The following is a 17,912-nucleotide window of genomic DNA, read 5'->3' as shown; positions in this document are numbered from 1 at the left end:
CATCAACAGAAATAATGGAGGAGTCTCCCCGGAATCACTCGTTATCCAGCTGCTAAAGTTAACGTTCAGTTACGTAAGTAATCGTTCATCATTTAAAGTCTTCATTTAAGTCTACCGCTATCGCATAGTTGGCAGCGAAATTGCAATGCAGGTGGGAGGGTTTATTGGAGGGGGAGGTAGGAGACTCCAAAGGGGGGGGGATTCAGTAGGGATATTGATGCGTTTGATAGCAAGCCAGAAGACTTTAATACGTTTCTTCCATTATTTTATTAGGGGCCCTGATTGCGTCTTCCAAATAGCAGGGGAAGGAGACGGTTTGTTCTTTAGCAGTCCAGAGTTTTCTTCGTTTAGATTTCGTCTGTCACGTACTACCTCCATTGCGATAACGAGCAGCCCTTGGAATGTGCATCCTGATCGCATTTATATAAAAGGAGCCTTGGGAAAGTTTACATTAACAACTAATAAAACATTGTCGAAGTTATAATTCCGTTCTACTACATGAGTTCATAAGTGCGCTTAGCTTTTGCATCCTCTTACATGTTATTAGACGTCTTCCAATGCATGTACTGTACGTTATCTTCAATTTTACGAACCAGTGAAAAATAATTAGAATAATAAATACTGTCACCGTTAGTAATAATATATTTCACGCGTGTACATATGTATTATCTAACCAGTTTTAATAAAGTCATTTTGTCGTAGGGTTTGTCATATAAAATTATCGAGAAAAATAAAGCATATAATAGATATACGTGATTTGTGTGCTCGATGCAAAACTACGATAAATTCCTATTTGAACGGTACATAATAAAGTACTGCTGCCCTGAATCCTTTAACACCCCCCATACTTCATAGAGGAAATACTTAGATACATGCGTAATTGTGTATATAGACTAACAATAGTGTGGATGATGTATGCTGATAAAAATATCCCATTTATCAAATTCTTTACAAAAACAGCTTTATTTCGTCAAGTGTTATTTATTTTTTTTTTTTTTTTCCTTTCCTATATATCATGTTTTTTCCTCCTGCCATTTACAAATTACTTGAGAGAGAGAGAGAGAGAGAGAGAGAGAGAGAGAGAGAGAGAGAGAGAGAGAGAGAGATGCAGCCTGGCATCCCACCGTAAAAATAATTAATGGATATACAACACCTGCCGTTAATGAATTCCTTCTTGCCCATCACAGGTAAAATGATATTATTCACACACGGCAGCGAAATAATTAGTTTTAGATAAGTTGTTGAGTGAGTCTTACACCCGCCAAGTTGCTTGGTGAGTTCGGCCTCACTCGCTTATACCCACCCCTCCTCCTCCTCCTCCTCCTCCTCCTCCTCCTCCTCCTCCTCCTCCTCCTCCTCATCTTCTTCTCCCTTCATTCATCTCCTCGCTCTTTTCTTACGTTTCTCTCGGGTGAATTACACTTTCATTATGAATTCGCTCGTTTACTTTTGGAATGGGAGAAATGATGTTGACATTTCCTCTGTCAAGTTATTTTTTTTTTTTTTTTTTTTTTTTACTTTGAAGAATTTGAAAATTACCTTTCTAAAGTGCACCATCTATTTCCATCGTGATGTATATATGTATATATATATATATATATATATATATATATATATATATATATATATATATATTATATATATAATATGTAAAATATATATATATGTGTGTGTGTGTGTGTGTGTGTGTAGGAGAGTGGAAGATAAAGCACACACACATATATATACCTCTAGAATTCTCTTCTGCATTGCATGACCTCCATTCTTACATTTTCTGTATTTTATTTGTACCTCATCATTATCCCCTTTACTTCGCGTTGAATGACTCTCATATTTTTTCGTTCTTCCTGGAGTTACTCCATCTGTAATCTTCTCCATCTTCATCTTCCCCTTCTCCTCTCCTCTCCACCCCTCAACCTCCCTCCCTTCCCCCGGGGGCCCTCCCCCGGCTATGATTGCATGGGGGAAACCTCGTGCCTCATCCCAAGTGCCCTCCGCAATGTCTTCATTATCACCGCTTTCGTCATTTTATTTCCCGGAGAGAGAAAAATTAAATTATTTTCTCTTTTCGTCGACTCCGGTGTGATTGTGGCTTTGGCGCAGATAAATCTCGGGATTTTCTGCTTTTTCGCTGTTGCTATTTTATCTCTCTCCTGCTATTTCACTGTGCGATTTTTTTTTTTTTTTTTTTTTTTGATGGTTATCGCTGTCTCGTTTTTACTTCTTGTGTGTCCTTAACTCTTTGCAGTTTGTATCTTTTGCTTGCGTTTATAAGTAGGTGTATATATATGTGTATATATATACGTACTGTATTATATATATGTGAGTATGTGCATGTATATATATATGTATATATATATATATATATATATATATATATATATATATATATATGTGTGTGTGTGTGTGTGTGTGTGTCTGTCCTTTGTATCTTGAATAATTCCCATGATGAATATTCCCAAAAGTCTGAGAGTCTGTACATAACATATAGAATCATTTGAATATAAAATTTCGTTTTAGTACATCTGCAAATAGACTAATACCTCTTTTACCATTTTTCTCTTAAATAAAGTTGTAATGGAGCCGAGACAAGATAAAGTTAACATAAGTGTATTGCTAGCTTCAGATTTGGAAGTTCCCTCTCTCGGATTTTGTCTCATTTTTCCTCCTCCTGTCAATAGCTCTTTAACTTTTTAGTCTTCTTGTTTCCCCATTCATTTTGACATCCGTATCAAATTAAATAAATGCTGCATTTGCTCGTATAGTAAAAATACTTATAGCTTTGGTAGTAATTTTTTAAAAATTCCTTTTGAATCTTTCTTCAAGCCTGGTGCAGTTTTCTTAAATCTGTGCGAGTTGCGTTTTTAAGACCTCTGGTTATTTTTTTTTAATTGTTCATTTTTATTGCTTTTAAAAAACCAAAATTTTACTTTTCGAAGTTAGTTCCTTAAAAAACAAAACAAAAAAAAATTCCGAAGTAAGCTCCTTATATGTTCGTGATTAAAGCCTATGAAATTTTATATTAAAATAATTCATTACCTTTTAAGACAATTCGATTAACTGTAAAGTAAGTATGTATGCATACGTATACACTCACCTGTATATAAACACCAATAATTGTAGTTTTTAAGAAACATTTTCAGTTTTGTAAAAATAAAAAAATAAAAAAACAGTTCTGACAGGTAAAGCGTCGAATACTTGTTATCTTGCTGATAAGCACTTACTGGCGATTTTGGGGCTGAATCAAGTTTGGTGGCTTACTTGTACATTCTGACTAACACGGCTCCGGTCGGAGAGCGAACACGTATGCAAATATCATAATTAATGTTCGTAAGGCTTCTAATTTGCATGACTAGACAGGTTTTTATTTAATCTCCTCTTCATAATTGTATTTAAATTTAGGGTTCATGCTGGGTATCTTATCTCCAAATTTGATATGTTTTTGCTCATCATTATTTTAGGTGAGATTAATTTTATTCAGTAAAGATTTAACCTGTCATTTACATTGAAATTTTCTCTGTATACCGATTTGATGGTAATATGATATTGTGACATATTCATTTCCTGAAATGGGTCATTTTAAGATCAATAAAGCATTAACTCTCCTTGCCATTACCAAACGTCATATCAGATGTTTGGTAAAGTTTAGGAAAATGTCAGAAGCTTATAGGTTAGCTTTTCGTGCCTTTAATGAGAATTTGATTGTCTTAAAGTTTTATTTACTTAGATGTAAAAACTGTTCAAGACGTTTGAATAACAGAAACTTTACAAAATCATATTTTGAAACCCTTGATGAAATCGGTCAGACGGTTAGCCATGTATTCGACATGGGCATGACCCACTCCTATATTCTACAGGGAATGTAGTAGGAAGAAATAATAATGTAAAAGGCATAAATATTATTATTATTCAGAGGATGAACCCTATTCACATGGAAAATCCTACCATAGGGGCCATTGACTTGAAATTCAAGCTTCCAAAGAATATGGCATTCATTCGAAAGAAGTAACAGAAGGTAATGGGAAATGCAGAAAGGGGAGGTCAGTTATTAGAAAAACAGATAATTTAACAGAGCTGGAAAGAGCTTAGAATGTCGGCAAGTCTTGCTTATTTTTGGAAATGACTTTATGGAATTGTTAGTTATCGATACCAAAATAACTAGCAGTTGAAAGACGAGTGGAGTTTGCATGAATAGCAAAAAAAAAAAAAAAATTAATTGCCAGCTAAACGGGTTCCTGTTCCCAACAGCCAAAGTTTAAGACGTAAGATGCAAATTAAGGTAAATAGCCATTAAATTTCCTTAATGAAATGAAGGAAACAACGTGAATACAAATATAGTCAGTTGAGGGACTGGAAGAAAAAACGAATTAATTGCTATATCCCTATTCATAATTGACCTATCAACAACTCATCTGATATATTCATCGCGTCTCTTTCTCTGCCCAGTGGGGGTAATTCTCTCTCTCTCTCTCTCTCTCTCTCTCTCTCTCTCTCTCTCTCTCTCTCTCTCTCTCTCTCTCTCTCTCTCTCTCTGCTGCTGCATCCTGAAAGCATCGTCTCGGAACGAGGGGCATCATGGGAGATGACAACGCCGGAATGATGGACACGATGGTCCGGAGGAAATATATTTTATAGGTATCATATATTCCAGTCGCGGAGGCTTGATTGATCGAGAGCCTCTTGCATTCTGATCGCGGATACCAATCTTATATGATCGGCTTCTTAGGCGATTTGCCTTTCCTTCGCTGCTGCTGATGCTCCTGCTTTTCTCTCTCTCTCTCTCTCTCTCTCTCTCTCTCTCTGATTTATAATTATGTCCTACGCCCTGTTTATACATTTTACATTGTCCTTATTTCAATTATTATTTTACTTAAGGTATTAACAAATAAAAGCAACTCATTTGTATTTTTGTGTTCGGAGTTAAATACGATATGAATTTGTGTCATGTACAGGAATAAGAAAAGGAAAGTCTTTAGATTTTATTTAGTTTAGAATATCCGTTACTGAAAACAGGTTGGTACATCTTACTCTGATGCTGCTTTGAATGTGTAAAGTACAAGGTATGAAACGAGGCAATTGTTTAAGTTTGTTTAGCAAAACTAGTAAAGTATGTGTGTGTATATGTGTATATATATATATATATATATATATATATATATATATATATATATATATATATATATATATATATATATATATATACATATATATATAGTGTGTGTGTGTATGTACAGCAGTATGTAATGTATGTGTATGTATATGTGTATGTATATATATATATATATATATATATATATATATATATATATATATATATAATTTGTGTGCTTGCACTATGTTGTGTGATTGTATTTTCTTTTTATTGTGTTCTTCTTCAGTACGCTTCTCGGCCTCTCATTTGATTACCACTTCTCCAATTTCTGTCTTTTAAATCTCATCTTTATTTTCTAAGGGCCTTTAGTTACATCTCTTGCGTGGCATGACAGGACTCTTTCAAATCTATCATTGTGCACTTCATAATTAAAGGGTATCTTGCCTATTAGAAACATCAGTGCTGCTGTCTTCAGGTGAGCAGTAGGGAAGATGTCAAGTTTGCTAGTGTTGTTTTTAGGACCTTGTGCCTTTACGTCACGAAAATCCTGACAGTTAATCATTCTTCATTAAGGAAAATATCAAACTAATGAAGAACAGAAAGATAAATGGTAATGTTTGAGGTAACAACCGCCCCCCCAACCCCACCCTAGAAGTAACTATTTATTTTTAGCCGGCTGATAAACAGCGGCATTTAATGAGAGGTTACGCTTGACTTTTGTGGGTCCTTATTTGATATAGTTCTAATCGAGTTATCCTATTTTGGTGCAGTATCCCCTTATTACCGTAATTCTGCCATACAATAACAATTTATTGGGAATTCCGAGCCATTGCTTCTACACAGACGCATTTATTGTCGTGACGTCACTTAGACTCTACACTTAATTTCGGCCTGATGGCCCAGTGCAATAAAAGACTCAGACATTACCGTAACCTGGCTCCGCCGTTGTTTAGAAGAGTAAAGATTCGAGTTTTATGGGTTATGGGTTAGAGAAGGTTAATCCCTCTTTATGGGTTATGGGTTAGGCGAGGAGACATGGGCTTGATTCGAAGCTGAGGGGTATAAGGCTATACGCCACGGGGGTGCCGCGGTTAATGATCGGTGTGTGCAATTGATATGCAATAGGCGATCTCTTATCAAGATGTCGAATCGCTTTTGATTTGCGGTGATCGCACAATGAGGTCTGTTGCCGAGCGAACAGGGCGGTGTAGCGCACACACACACACGCACACACACACACACAGATTGAGAGAGAGAGAGAGAGAGAGAGAGAGAGAGAAGAGAAGGGGAAGGGGAGAAGATGATTTTTATATCTTCCATATTAAGAGCCAGGCGCTTTTCCTCGTGAATTTTATGGAGAGAATGGGAGATACGACCCCAAGCGAGCTCTTTAAAGGGTCGACCTTTCTTTTTTTTTAGTTTCAACGCTCACCATCGGGACATTCTATCATGTATTTGCGGTTTCGTGCAATACGGAAATATGTCGTCTGCGGATCCATTATGGTCGCTGTCCTGCCTTGGAATCCAGCGACCAAATGCCGCCGTCATCATTAGCTCCTTGCTTCGCCGCTCCCTTCCAATCAGGCAACTGGATGTCAGAATTTCTTTTCCATCATCATTATCATCATCATCATCATCTTCATAGTCTGTCCTCAGCGGAAACATGCGAGCAATGCCTTTATTATCATTACTGCCGCAGTGCCATCACCATCATCATTTTCGTCTCCATTGTCATCATCATCATCAGTAGAGGCGGCTGCATTAACTGCGTGTGTAACAGTGAATAAATGGTTTATGCATTTCGGTGAGATAGTAATGGCTTGGCCGTATGAGAGAGAAAGAGAGAGAGAGAGATTAGCTATCCTAAATTGCCGGTTGCGTAGGGAAAATATTCCCGGAAGCAGTTGTGAAGTAGGTTGAAAGTGAAATTTTATTTTGAGAAATTATCTATTTTATGTTCTCTAATACATATGCACCTCATGTACTTAAGTGTGTTTGTATGTATACTAAAAGGATGGAGTATACTTGCAAAGTGAATGTAAATTTGTGGATGAGTGAATTAAAAAAAAACAATTTGCGAGCTCTCTCTCTCTCTCTCTCTCTCTCTCTCTCTCTCTCTCTCTCTCTCTCTCTCTCTCAATATATGTGTGTATATATGTATATATATGTATATGTATATATATATGTGTGTATGTATTATATAAATACACACACACATGTATACATATATATATATATTATATATATATATCCTGGAGTAATCTTTACAACCGAAAGTTCAGCAGAGAACATTATCTCAGGGGCTTTTATTTATGTTAATGCGATGCCTTTTCTAACGACCTATTACACATGCATCTCAAGTAGAGACCGCATCGCTTGAGTCCATGTTCTCTCTCTTGGCTCACCGGAGAGTGACTTCTTTTTCTTTTTTTTAGTTTCTTTTTTCGTTGGTATGTTTATTTTGTATGAGAAATATCCAGTGCGCAAACGAGCTTTGTTTGTTTACGTTTTCCGAGGCGGTGCTGCACCGACCTTCGTGTTTGTGAGGTTTGTTGGGCAACGCCGTGCTTGTACGTATGTGTACCCTAAGAGAATTCGTTTTATATCAGGTGTATTTAGCTTATATGTCGTTCAAAATACTTATAAAATTGGTTGTAGATATTGTGACTTTTATCAAAATAGCTTGTAAGTGAAATCTTGCCTTACATCAGGTGTGTTTTAAGTGTCGTTCAAAATGCTTGCAAAATTGGCTGTAGTCATTGTGACTTTTATCAAAACAGACCAAGTGAAGTCTTGCTTAAGATCAATGTTCGAAGTCCACAGCTAAAAAAAAAAAAGTATAAATAAACCACCTTTTTACTGAACCTCCGTTCTTATTTTCTGTCTTCCTTCTTACGTTCCACCATCTCCTAACAATTGTTTCGTAGTGCCTGCGAGATTTTCCCCCTGTTACACCTTTAGAAATCTTTTTACTCTATTTCCCTTTCAACGCTCAATGGCCTCATGTGTCCCAGTGCTTGGCCTTTGGCCTGAATTTTATATTCCATTCCATGTAAATAGACCAGTTGAAAGTATTTTCTAATATTCCTTCAATCGAAGTGTTCAGCTGAAAGGACTTAACGAATCTAATTGAAGAAGTAAAGAGGGCCCCTTCTCTTCGTCTCCTGATCATCCTCTTACTTTCATCCTCCTCCTCCTTATCCTCCTCCTCCTCCTCCTTATCATCATCCTCCTCCTCCTCCTTCTTCCCTTCCCACGGAGGAACGTACACTGAAGCAGGGTTCCGTCCTATCACCCGCCAGCATCTTAGTGGAGTTTATGCTGGTTGTCTACACGACTCTGCCCACCCAACCCTGATGAATTTGTTACTATGACAGTCAGCCCCGCGCTATCTCATGCAACTATCTATGGTGCTGGTTTTGCCTACTCAAAACTCAGCCTTCCCTTGCTTGTCATATTCCTCTTCTTCATCGTTTTCTTTTTCTTTTTCGCACTTATATCGTCCCTTTGTTTTGTCTTGTTTGCGTTTTCTTCATTGGCTTAATGGACATTTTCGTTTTTTCTTTTCCTACGCTTTACGGTTTTAGAATCAGAGCCATCAGGTTTTCGTTCATGGTCCTTGCTGTGGGCTTCCTGCATAGGTCAGCTGTGTGCTTTTCTCTATTACTCTCTTTTTCACTGTTCCCTTTATCTCGTGCTCACTTATTTCTGTTATCATATTTTTCTATTAACTCGTGGAACGGCCAATGCGATATTATTCTATTCAGTTTTACTCCGTAAAAAAATCAAGTGACTTCATAATTGTACTGCATCCGTCTTCCCTCCTTAACGATGGTCTTTCAGTATGTCAGGCTGATTATTCCCCTGCTTGAATTCTTGATGGACCGTTACTCTGCTGTTTAGAGTCCTCGCCTTCGCTTTATGCCTTCATAATATCAACTTGATATTTTCATTGCACTTTGCCCGCTGATTGCTACCTCCTTATGCGTTTGCGAGCGGCCCATTTGGGGTTTTATTTCATTTTATTGCATTTTGACTTGGGAGCCTTTCTTCGTATTTATTTTCTTTTGCTGCGCCAGTTCTTTTGATAGACTAAATCACTTCGGCTGTTCATTTCATTGGAGGTCATGAATTGGAAGCAGAGAGAGAGAGAGAGAGAGAGAGAGGACAAAACCTGCACGTTTTCGTTCGTAAGTCATTTCCATATAGGTCCTGGTTCAGTCTAGATCACACTCTCTTCCGTCATGTTATCTCTTAGTGCACGTCCTTCTGTCACGTTGCGACCACCTGTCACGCATGCGCTCATTTTTCTTGCTCACTTTTACCCACCCCTCCCCCCGTTCACCCCTCGCGATTTTATCTCTCTCTCTCTCTCTCTCTCTCTCTCTCTCTCTCTCTCGATGTTGTTTTGGTCATATGTTGTTGTCCCTTTTGTTGCTCTGCTCAGGTTGCTAATTTGCATCAAAGTCCTGCCGTGAGCTTATTAGTTTGCACTTGGCAGGTCGTCTCTAGAGACGGCTGTCATGCGATCTTGACAGATCGCAGAGGAAGTATGGAGGTATTTACTGATGACATGGCGTCAGTGGCCATGGCACAGTAGTTGGGACGCCATTATATATAGTATATAAAAAAAAGAATCAGTATTTTCACTAACGATGTTCGTGCGTATGTGCTCGTAGTTTCATATTATTGCTGCAAAATATGTGTTCACTCTGAAATGCTCCTTTTTACGTTTACTACGACTGATATTGCTGCATGCTGCTTGCTGCTGCTGTTGCTGCTGCTATCACCAACAACAGCCCTCTTTATGTGCCTGTTGAAGGCAGTTCCCAATTAACTCCTTTTCCGCCTCCATTTCAAACTTAGCAGCTTCCTGGGCTAATTGCCGAATCCGCTCTTTAACCACCCTCAACTAGCAATTACGAGTCTCCCCTTTTATTGGATAATGAGCTTAAGTGCATCAAGTGACAAGGCTGATATTGCTGGATGTCTTCATTATTAATAAGTTGGTCATTACCACTTTTTTTTTTTAGATCCCTGCGTCAAGGATTAAGATACCCTTTAATCTTTGCTTTTACAAATCAAGTTTTCAGACTTTCTGGGTTAATTATATTAATACTTATATTTTTACTGTCATTAAATTCTATCTTTTATACTTTTTAATGCGTGTAACTTGTATATATACAGAGGATCCCTTGTAAGGTTGATAAACTCAATCTTGAACGCAGCGTCTACTTTTGTCCGCACTGATAGATAACAGCCCACTTTTGAGACCTCCTGCGCGCCTCTTTTCGCCGGGCTCAAGAGGGCCACGCAGATAGATGCAAGTCATCCCCTCCATTAATTCATTATTGAAAACCTTGGAAGCAAACCCGTCCGTCCACTTAAAAGCATCAGCGAGGCGACGTCGACATTTATGAGTCAAATCTCCCTCGCGTGGAAGCACCCGACGAAGGCCTGTGTTGCCGAGTCTTCGTCGACGACGTCGTCTGATATCGAGGGTTTCATTCTCGCGGCCTAATCTCCCGCGCCGGTCTCGAAAACAGCTTGTGACAACGGCAGTGACACCGAAGATACAAGATTCGAGTGTTTGCAAATGAATGCAGACAAATTCATGATATCCAGTGACAGTGTATTATCATTATCATGACTTGTGGGCTGAAGATGACTCCTAACCGGTTATGTGTGTGCGCGCGTGTGTATGTGTGTGTGTGCGCGCGCGTTGTCCCCAACTCCCTCCCTCTCTCTGAGCTGTCACCTCCCATCACGATAACAATAATAATTGTGTTGTTGGGTCTAAATGGCAGCAAATATAATTTTCTGGTGGCTAGTTTTGCAAATAATTTAGCCGGAGGAGCGCCAGCATGCTTGGAGGATGGAGGAGTAATCCATGGAATATTGTGGAACAGGAGAAAAGTAAGAAGAGTAACTGGGAAGGGAAAGTGAAAGATGGGGAGGAATCATATTAGGTAATCGATAGCCAAGAGGAACACACGAAAGACGAAAAATGAAGTCTTGTAATTTTATGTATTTTTTACGGCTGAAAACTTCAAGCATGTAAGAAAATGGCTTCAAAATCTGGGCACAAACTAAAGGATTTGAAAAACCATCCAGGTTTTAATTGCCACGAAAAACGTCGTTAAAAAGTCTTATGAATTTAGAACTAAAAAGTATTATGAATTTAAAACTAAAAAGTCTTACGAATTTAGAACTACGCAAAATAAGCGTAAAAATTCGGCGTAAGCTAAAAGAAGAGTAATATGTACGGGCAAGAGGACCCAGCAAGAAGGTTTTGAAGAAGACGGGAGGAGATTTGGAGCGAATCATGATTAAAGTGTTAAGCTGAACATTTCTTTAACATTCCGCCCGCGGCTCATTATGGAATGGGTCAGATAAGCAGACTATATAATTCAAGTGTATAATTATCCCGAAGTGTGATGTGACGTATCTATACTCGGGGATTATAGAGCGGCCTTGTTTGATGGGGGGATAATTATCTGCCTGGATAATGATCCAGGTTGGATAATCGCTCTGTTTGAAGATTATACAGGCGAATGCGACGAAGATTGAAATAGCGATAATAGTTGTTGCAACCATATGGTGCAAAAGGGTAATGAGGAGAACCGTGATAATTAGTGTTGCAAAGATCGCAATGGTCAGTCCGAAGGCAAAATGCCTTTGTTGCGGAGCAAGTCTTCTAAGTGGTCGTTACGGAAAACGAATACTGCCCGGTGGTGTGCTGAAAGATGTTCATATACTGTATTATTTCTTGCGAATGTTCACTACTTGCTGTCGTTATATTCGTAGGTATGTGATGCTGCGATAACAATGTTAATTAAAAGATACTCGTAGTAGTAGCCTGAGTTTTAAAAAGGAGAAACATGCCCACAGTTATGTAGCTGTACAATGTATTTAAAAATAAAACTAAAGAGAGTTTTCGGAAACCTGTACGATTCACCTTTTCGTACACATTCTCGAAAGCTCTCTCTGAAGATTTATTTCTAAAATATATCTGTATAGTTACAAAACTTTGGATTTGTTTCTCCAATAATAATAATAATAATAATAATAATAATAATAATAATAATAGAAGTAGCTGCGTGGTGCTTCAACTGATGAGTTAGAAATGATGCTAAGCTTTGTTGCAGTCACTGTTAAAGTACAAATCCTGATCTCTTCTACTTCATTAATTGACATTATCTCAAAATGAGGGATTTAAAAATCTAGTTCTAAATCTTTATATTATTCATTCAAGTGGGGGATTGTGATAAGGATTGGCAGTATCTTTGTTAACGAAACCGGGATGTGTTTTCGTACAAGCGATGTTTCCAAGGATATTTGATGGTACGACTTGACTTTCTGATCGAACACCCGGAAGTGTTTAATCAGCATCGTATTTATGCGCAGTTCTCTATATTGACCTTCTTCTATGTGCGTACACACATACGCTTCATTTTTACCTCTTTTTACTTCTTAAGTTTACTCCCTCTCGCCTCTCACTCTTCACCTGTTTATCTCATCAATCAAATCTTTGAGCTTGATGGTACGGTGTAAGGTGTCTGTTACAAAAGTAGCGCGAGGTTTAATCCATGTATATCATTTATTTCATCTACATTTAAGCCTTATATACCTCATATATTTCATTCACATTTAGGTCCTTTATGTATCACATTGCATACCATCATTTCGTATCATCATAGCATAATATCACATTGCATACCATCATTTCATATCATCATAGGATAATATCACATTGCATACCATCATTCCATATCATCATAGGATAATATCACATTGCATACCATCATTTCATATCATAGCATAATATCACATTGCATACCATCATTTCATATCATCATCATCATCATCATTATAGCCATCGTTTGACATAAGAAATTCAGTTTAAAAAGAGTTGGGTACATTAAAAGAAATTTGTAACATTACTCCGTATGTTATGATTTTAAGTAGCAGGACAAACAAACAGTCAAGTTTTCTCTTATTAAAGTTTGATACGTTAACATTTTCATCCGTGAAGGGCCACTCGAAAGATCCTTTTTGGTCTTATGCGGTGACCTTCTCCTAATGAATGACTTGTTATAAATAATTAGCCACTGGGTGTTATATGTCTAAATTCATTGTTATTTTCAGTTTATACTTTGTTATGCTCTTGATGTATTATTATTATTATTATTATTATTATTTATTATTATTTATTATTATTATTATTATTATTATTATTCACAAGAAAAATTCATATGGAACAAGCCCACAGGGGTCACTGACTTGAATTCAAGCTTCCAAACAATATTGTGTTCATTTGAAAGATAACAGAAAGTACTAGAAAGGACAAAAAGAAGAGATCAGTTATTAGAACAAAAACAAATTAAGAAATTGATCATGATTCCAACTAAAACCGTAAGTTTCAGTTGCCTGACGCATCCTCTTTTACCGTTCCAGGGTCCCGGTTAACGTCTCCCCGGCCGAGCCTCCGCCAGAGTCGCAAAAGGGCACTCTCCTCCTCCCCCTACAGCGACTCCTTCGACATCAACTCGATGATACGCTTCAGTCCGAATTCCCTCGTCTCCATCATGAATGGGTCGAGGTCGTCCTCCGCCAGCGGCTCTTACGGACACTTGTCGGCTGGTAAGAAGCAGTTCCTGTAGCTCTTTGAAGGGTGATAGATTTCTAGAAAGAGCAAATCAGCTAAATTGCAGTTACAGTTATTTAGATGTATCAAGAGTAAATCGGATAAATTGTCGTAGTGACGTTTATTCAAGTATAGCAAGACCATTTACCTAATTAACGAAAACACACAAGTCATTATCGATGTATATTGACCTGGACTTTGGAGTAGGTAGTAATTTGAAATTAATTTGTATTTACGCACAAATAGCACTGTTATATACAGCTTACACAGCTTGTGGTTTTTTCTACATGGCAATTGTCAGTAATAGTCATGGAAGAATATAAAAAAATAAAGTGACGGATAACATGAACTAAAAAAAAAACAAACTTGAAAGTTTTAGGTGGATGAATTTTTCATAATTTCTCTTTCAGATTATTTCATGAATGACTTGACCTTTCCAGGAGCGATATCCCCCGCCTTAGGGATGCACCCGGGCGTGGGGGCGGCCACCCACTTGCAGCAACTGCAAGCGCACCTCATGAGGGGAGCCTCCCTCCCTGGCTCTCCCTTCCTAGCGCCCTCTCCTCTGTTACAGCACTCCCCTTCCACCCTTACAACTCACCAGAGCCTTTTTTCACTGTCTTCCCAACCCACCCTACCCCCCCTTCCAGCCAAGGCAGAGGTATGGCAACCACAACTGGTAAGCGAATCTTATATTAGTACTTTTGCTTTGTTTCTGTTATTTTTGAAGTTTAATTTGAATATGAATTACGTAATTTATTTATGAATTTCGTCGTTTTATTAATTTCGTTTTCCTTTCCTGGTGTAAAATAAATCTGGCGTATAACGAAGTAATTTAATCTCACAGATTACATGGAAACGACAACTCAAAACTCGCTTTTCCTTCTTATCTTGTTGACGAACAGGGCGAAAAGAAGGAGGAACCAGCTATTTCAAGTACAATGGAGGAGGACAAGAACGGTGCCAAGGTCAAGAAGGAGGCATCGAGTACGACCTCAGGGGCGTGTTCGGTGAGCGCAGCGGCTCGGGGGGACGACGACGGACTCAAGGAGGAACCTCCGGACTTCATCGAAACCCATTGCCACTGGAAAGAGTGCAATAAGGACTTCAATACTCAGGACGATTTGGTCAAGGTGAGGCTGCGGTTGGTTTTTGCCGTCAGTTCATTTTCTTTTCTTCTCCTTTTCCTCCCTTGTTCCTTCGATTCTTCTTCTTCTTCTTCTTCTTCTTCTTCTTCTTCTTCTTCTTCTTCTTCTTCTTCTTCTTCATTTGATGGTCGGGGAGAGAACTTGTATTTGGTATCAATTTATGTCCCCTCCAGGCAGAGAATATGATTTAGACAAGATACGTGCATGAGACCAACGCATTAACAATTCGTAAACGCCTCGTGGTTAATATTTACTTTCCTTCTTTTTATTTTTTTCAATGAAGATTCAAAAACTGGTTGGATGGCAGTCGTACTAACAATAAAAAAATATACCAGTGTAAATTTGATAATTACCTCAGTAAACTTATTGGACCATTTGCACGGAAACTCAGCGTCTTGTTGAAGTGAAGAAGATAAAAAAAAATTATGTATCAAAACTGTAATTACATAAATGAAATGTCATGTTAGAATTATCGTATTGTGAATTTTGTGTGTGTGTGCTTCAAAGTTAAACTATGACTCTAAGGATACTTGTCGAATTTTAAGAGATAAAAGAAGACTTTCAAAAATTTCAAAGTATTAGTAAGGTCTGGTTTCACATTTCATCCTATTTCGCGAGGTTTGGTTCTTTTTGTCTTGTGTTAATGAAGTCATAGACCATTATATTCAGTCACCCGTAGTTCAGTAAACAAAGGAAATTGCCTGGTTCTCTCTCTCTCTCTCTCTCTCTCTCTCTCTCTCTCTCTCTCTCTCTCTCTCTCTCTCTCTCTCTCTCTCTCTCTTGTCGAAGTGGTGCCTGAAACTGAAAATTGTCATCAGATGAAGAGTAATGACAGGCTTTTTACGAAATGAAGACACGGAATCAGTTTCCAGTATGACTTGTGTTTATGTTATTTTAAAACTCACGATGCGAGTGACAATGAGAAATAAAAAAGAAATGAAAATATCGCTTATAAAGACGCTCAGGTATGACCAATTCAAATTCTGTTGATTTTATAAATGCATATTTGCATTCGAGTCTAACCGGTGCAATTGTTGTATTTGTACTGATACTTCAGGTATATTTTTTTCAGTTATAACGGAAATTTATATCCCATTTCCCATATGGTCTGAGTGGAATGGGGTTTTATCTCTTTTGGGTTTAATATTACAGTGTACTTTGGGGAGCATTTTTAAATCCTTAATATCTGAATCCGCTTTAACAAGATAAACTCGCAGGTAAACTAAGTTGCAATTGTTAGAAAACGGTATAAATTTGTGAAAAATCTCGATACATTTAATTTCCTATGTTCAGCATTAGGCAGTCGATCATTTACCCTTGGAGATTCCGGAAAATAAGCCAGATGTAGGTTTCCTTTTCGAACGCCAGATAATACCCCGAAGATCGCCAGCGAGCGAGCGAGCGACTGCGGCGAGAGCGAACCATAGTATGTATTTTGCCGTTCTGCCGTTGATTCATTGCCATTGCAAGCGGAGATGACGGGTTTTATCTTTAGTTGCAACGTGATTCATGGCTCTTCTTGGCTGTAATTAAGGCATAAATAAAGAATGTTTCGTGATTTATTACGCCCAGTAACCAATTTTGAGAATCAGGAATGCGGTTTTGCTAATAGCTATGCGCTTCGATACCCGCTTATTTAAAAGTTCGTTGTCAATGTGATTTAGTGATTTATCGGAAGGCAGGAATCGGTGCAGTGGCCTGTGTGTGCTTGCGAGAGAATCAGAGATTAAATTTAGAGTGTAATCAATGTTGTATGTTTTTCCTGGGCGTCTTTTTGAGACTGAGTATTGTTTATGTTTGTTTACAAGAAGGGGCCTTTTTTTTTAAGGTATGTAAAAGGGTAATATTGCGGTAATTTCATGGCCCGGTAAACAAACATCCATTTCCGATATGGATCGCTTGAGAAGAAATCCTAATTATAGTGGGTTAAAAAGCGCCATTATAATTTACCCAGCAGAGGAGACATATACTACCCGTCCCATAACCCCTCCTCCATCCTCCCCTCCCCCCTCTCAGCTAATGAATATCCGTGGCAGGAGCCAAAGCGACTTTGGGGACTCTTCACACTGACGCAAAAAGGCAGTGAGCCAAGGTTTTGTGGGTGACACTATATGCAGATTCGGGCGACAGTGAAAGATCCATTGTTTGTGTAAACAACGGCGAGCTTGTTTACTTCCCCCTTCTGTGGGCTCGGTCTCGCGGGTCGAGACTAAAGGGGCTCCTCCTCCTCCTCCTCCTCCTGCCTTAATGTCTCTTCGTTTTCCTTACGTTGGCCCTTTTTTTATTGGCATTCTTTCGAAAGGGGGAAAAACGTGTAAATTATGGAAGCGGGAAGATGTTTTTGTTATTTTAGGTTTTTTTTTTTTTAAGGGGTCCCATTGTAAATGACTTCATTTGTTTTGTTCTCTGGTGCGGTTTTGTTGTCCGGCGTTTTCACGGCGACTGACAGTCAGTTGTCTTTGTCCCTCCCTCTCTCCCCTTCTCTTCCCTTTCAGCTGATGCTATCTGGCGATGATTCATTCTCTTTGTAAATTTATTCTTCGCCTTTTTTTTTTATTGATGGCGAAGCCCTGATAATGTTAACAATACTCTGTACGAATTCGTCACTGGGGAAATCCCTAATTGGTTTGCATATTCTCTCTCTCTCTCTCTCTCTCTCTCTCTCTCTCTCTCTCTCTCTCTCTCTCTCTCTCTCTCTCTCTCTCTCTCTCATCTTCCAGGCGAGCATGTATCATGATCAGATAGGAATCTTATGAGGAACTGAGAGCAACGTTGATGCATAACTCTCATGAAGGGCCGGGTAGCAATCGAGGTCTATCCTTTTGTGCTACAATTGGCCCTTACGGTATGTAGTATATATTAATGAACAAGAATATCGTACATAAACCTATCGTTTGCTCTGTATAAACTTAATCATGGATTGGGCATTCTTGTAGCTTGCAAAAAGTGCATATAGCCTTCAAAGTTACCTGGGAGCTGGTGCCAGGCTGAATATTTGTCAGATATTTAATAAGTACATTTTGAA

The 17,912-nt window shown here is 38.4% G+C and overlaps 1 protein-coding gene across 20 annotated transcripts in view; it reads left to right on the top strand.

Moving 5' to 3' along the window:
• Nucleotides 1–17,912, top strand: part of ci (cubitus interruptus) — a 585,789-nt gene that overhangs the window by 540,664 nt on the left and 27,213 nt on the right. For 10 of the 20 annotated variants that reach the window (XM_067094910.1, XM_067094917.1, XM_067094906.1 and 7 more), the window contains 3 exons: nucleotides 13,550–13,735; nucleotides 14,150–14,418; nucleotides 14,645–14,872. In XM_067094910.1, the coding sequence (XP_066951011.1) occupies nucleotides 13,550–13,735; nucleotides 14,150–14,418; nucleotides 14,645–14,872 (683 nt within the window). The remainder of the gene's footprint in view (nucleotides 1–13,549; nucleotides 13,736–14,149; nucleotides 14,419–14,644; nucleotides 14,873–17,912) is intronic. The other 10 variants (XM_067094922.1, XM_067094918.1, XM_067094921.1 and 7 more) reach the window with 3 other exon arrangements.

This window comes from Macrobrachium rosenbergii, chromosome 51 (genome assembly GCF_040412425.1).
Source record: "Macrobrachium rosenbergii isolate ZJJX-2024 chromosome 51, ASM4041242v1, whole genome shotgun sequence".
In the NCBI taxonomy this organism is placed as follows: Eukaryota; Metazoa; Arthropoda; class Malacostraca; order Decapoda; family Palaemonidae; genus Macrobrachium; species Macrobrachium rosenbergii.
Note: the sequence above shows the minus strand (reverse complement) of the source record. Positions and strands in the feature narration are given on the sequence as shown.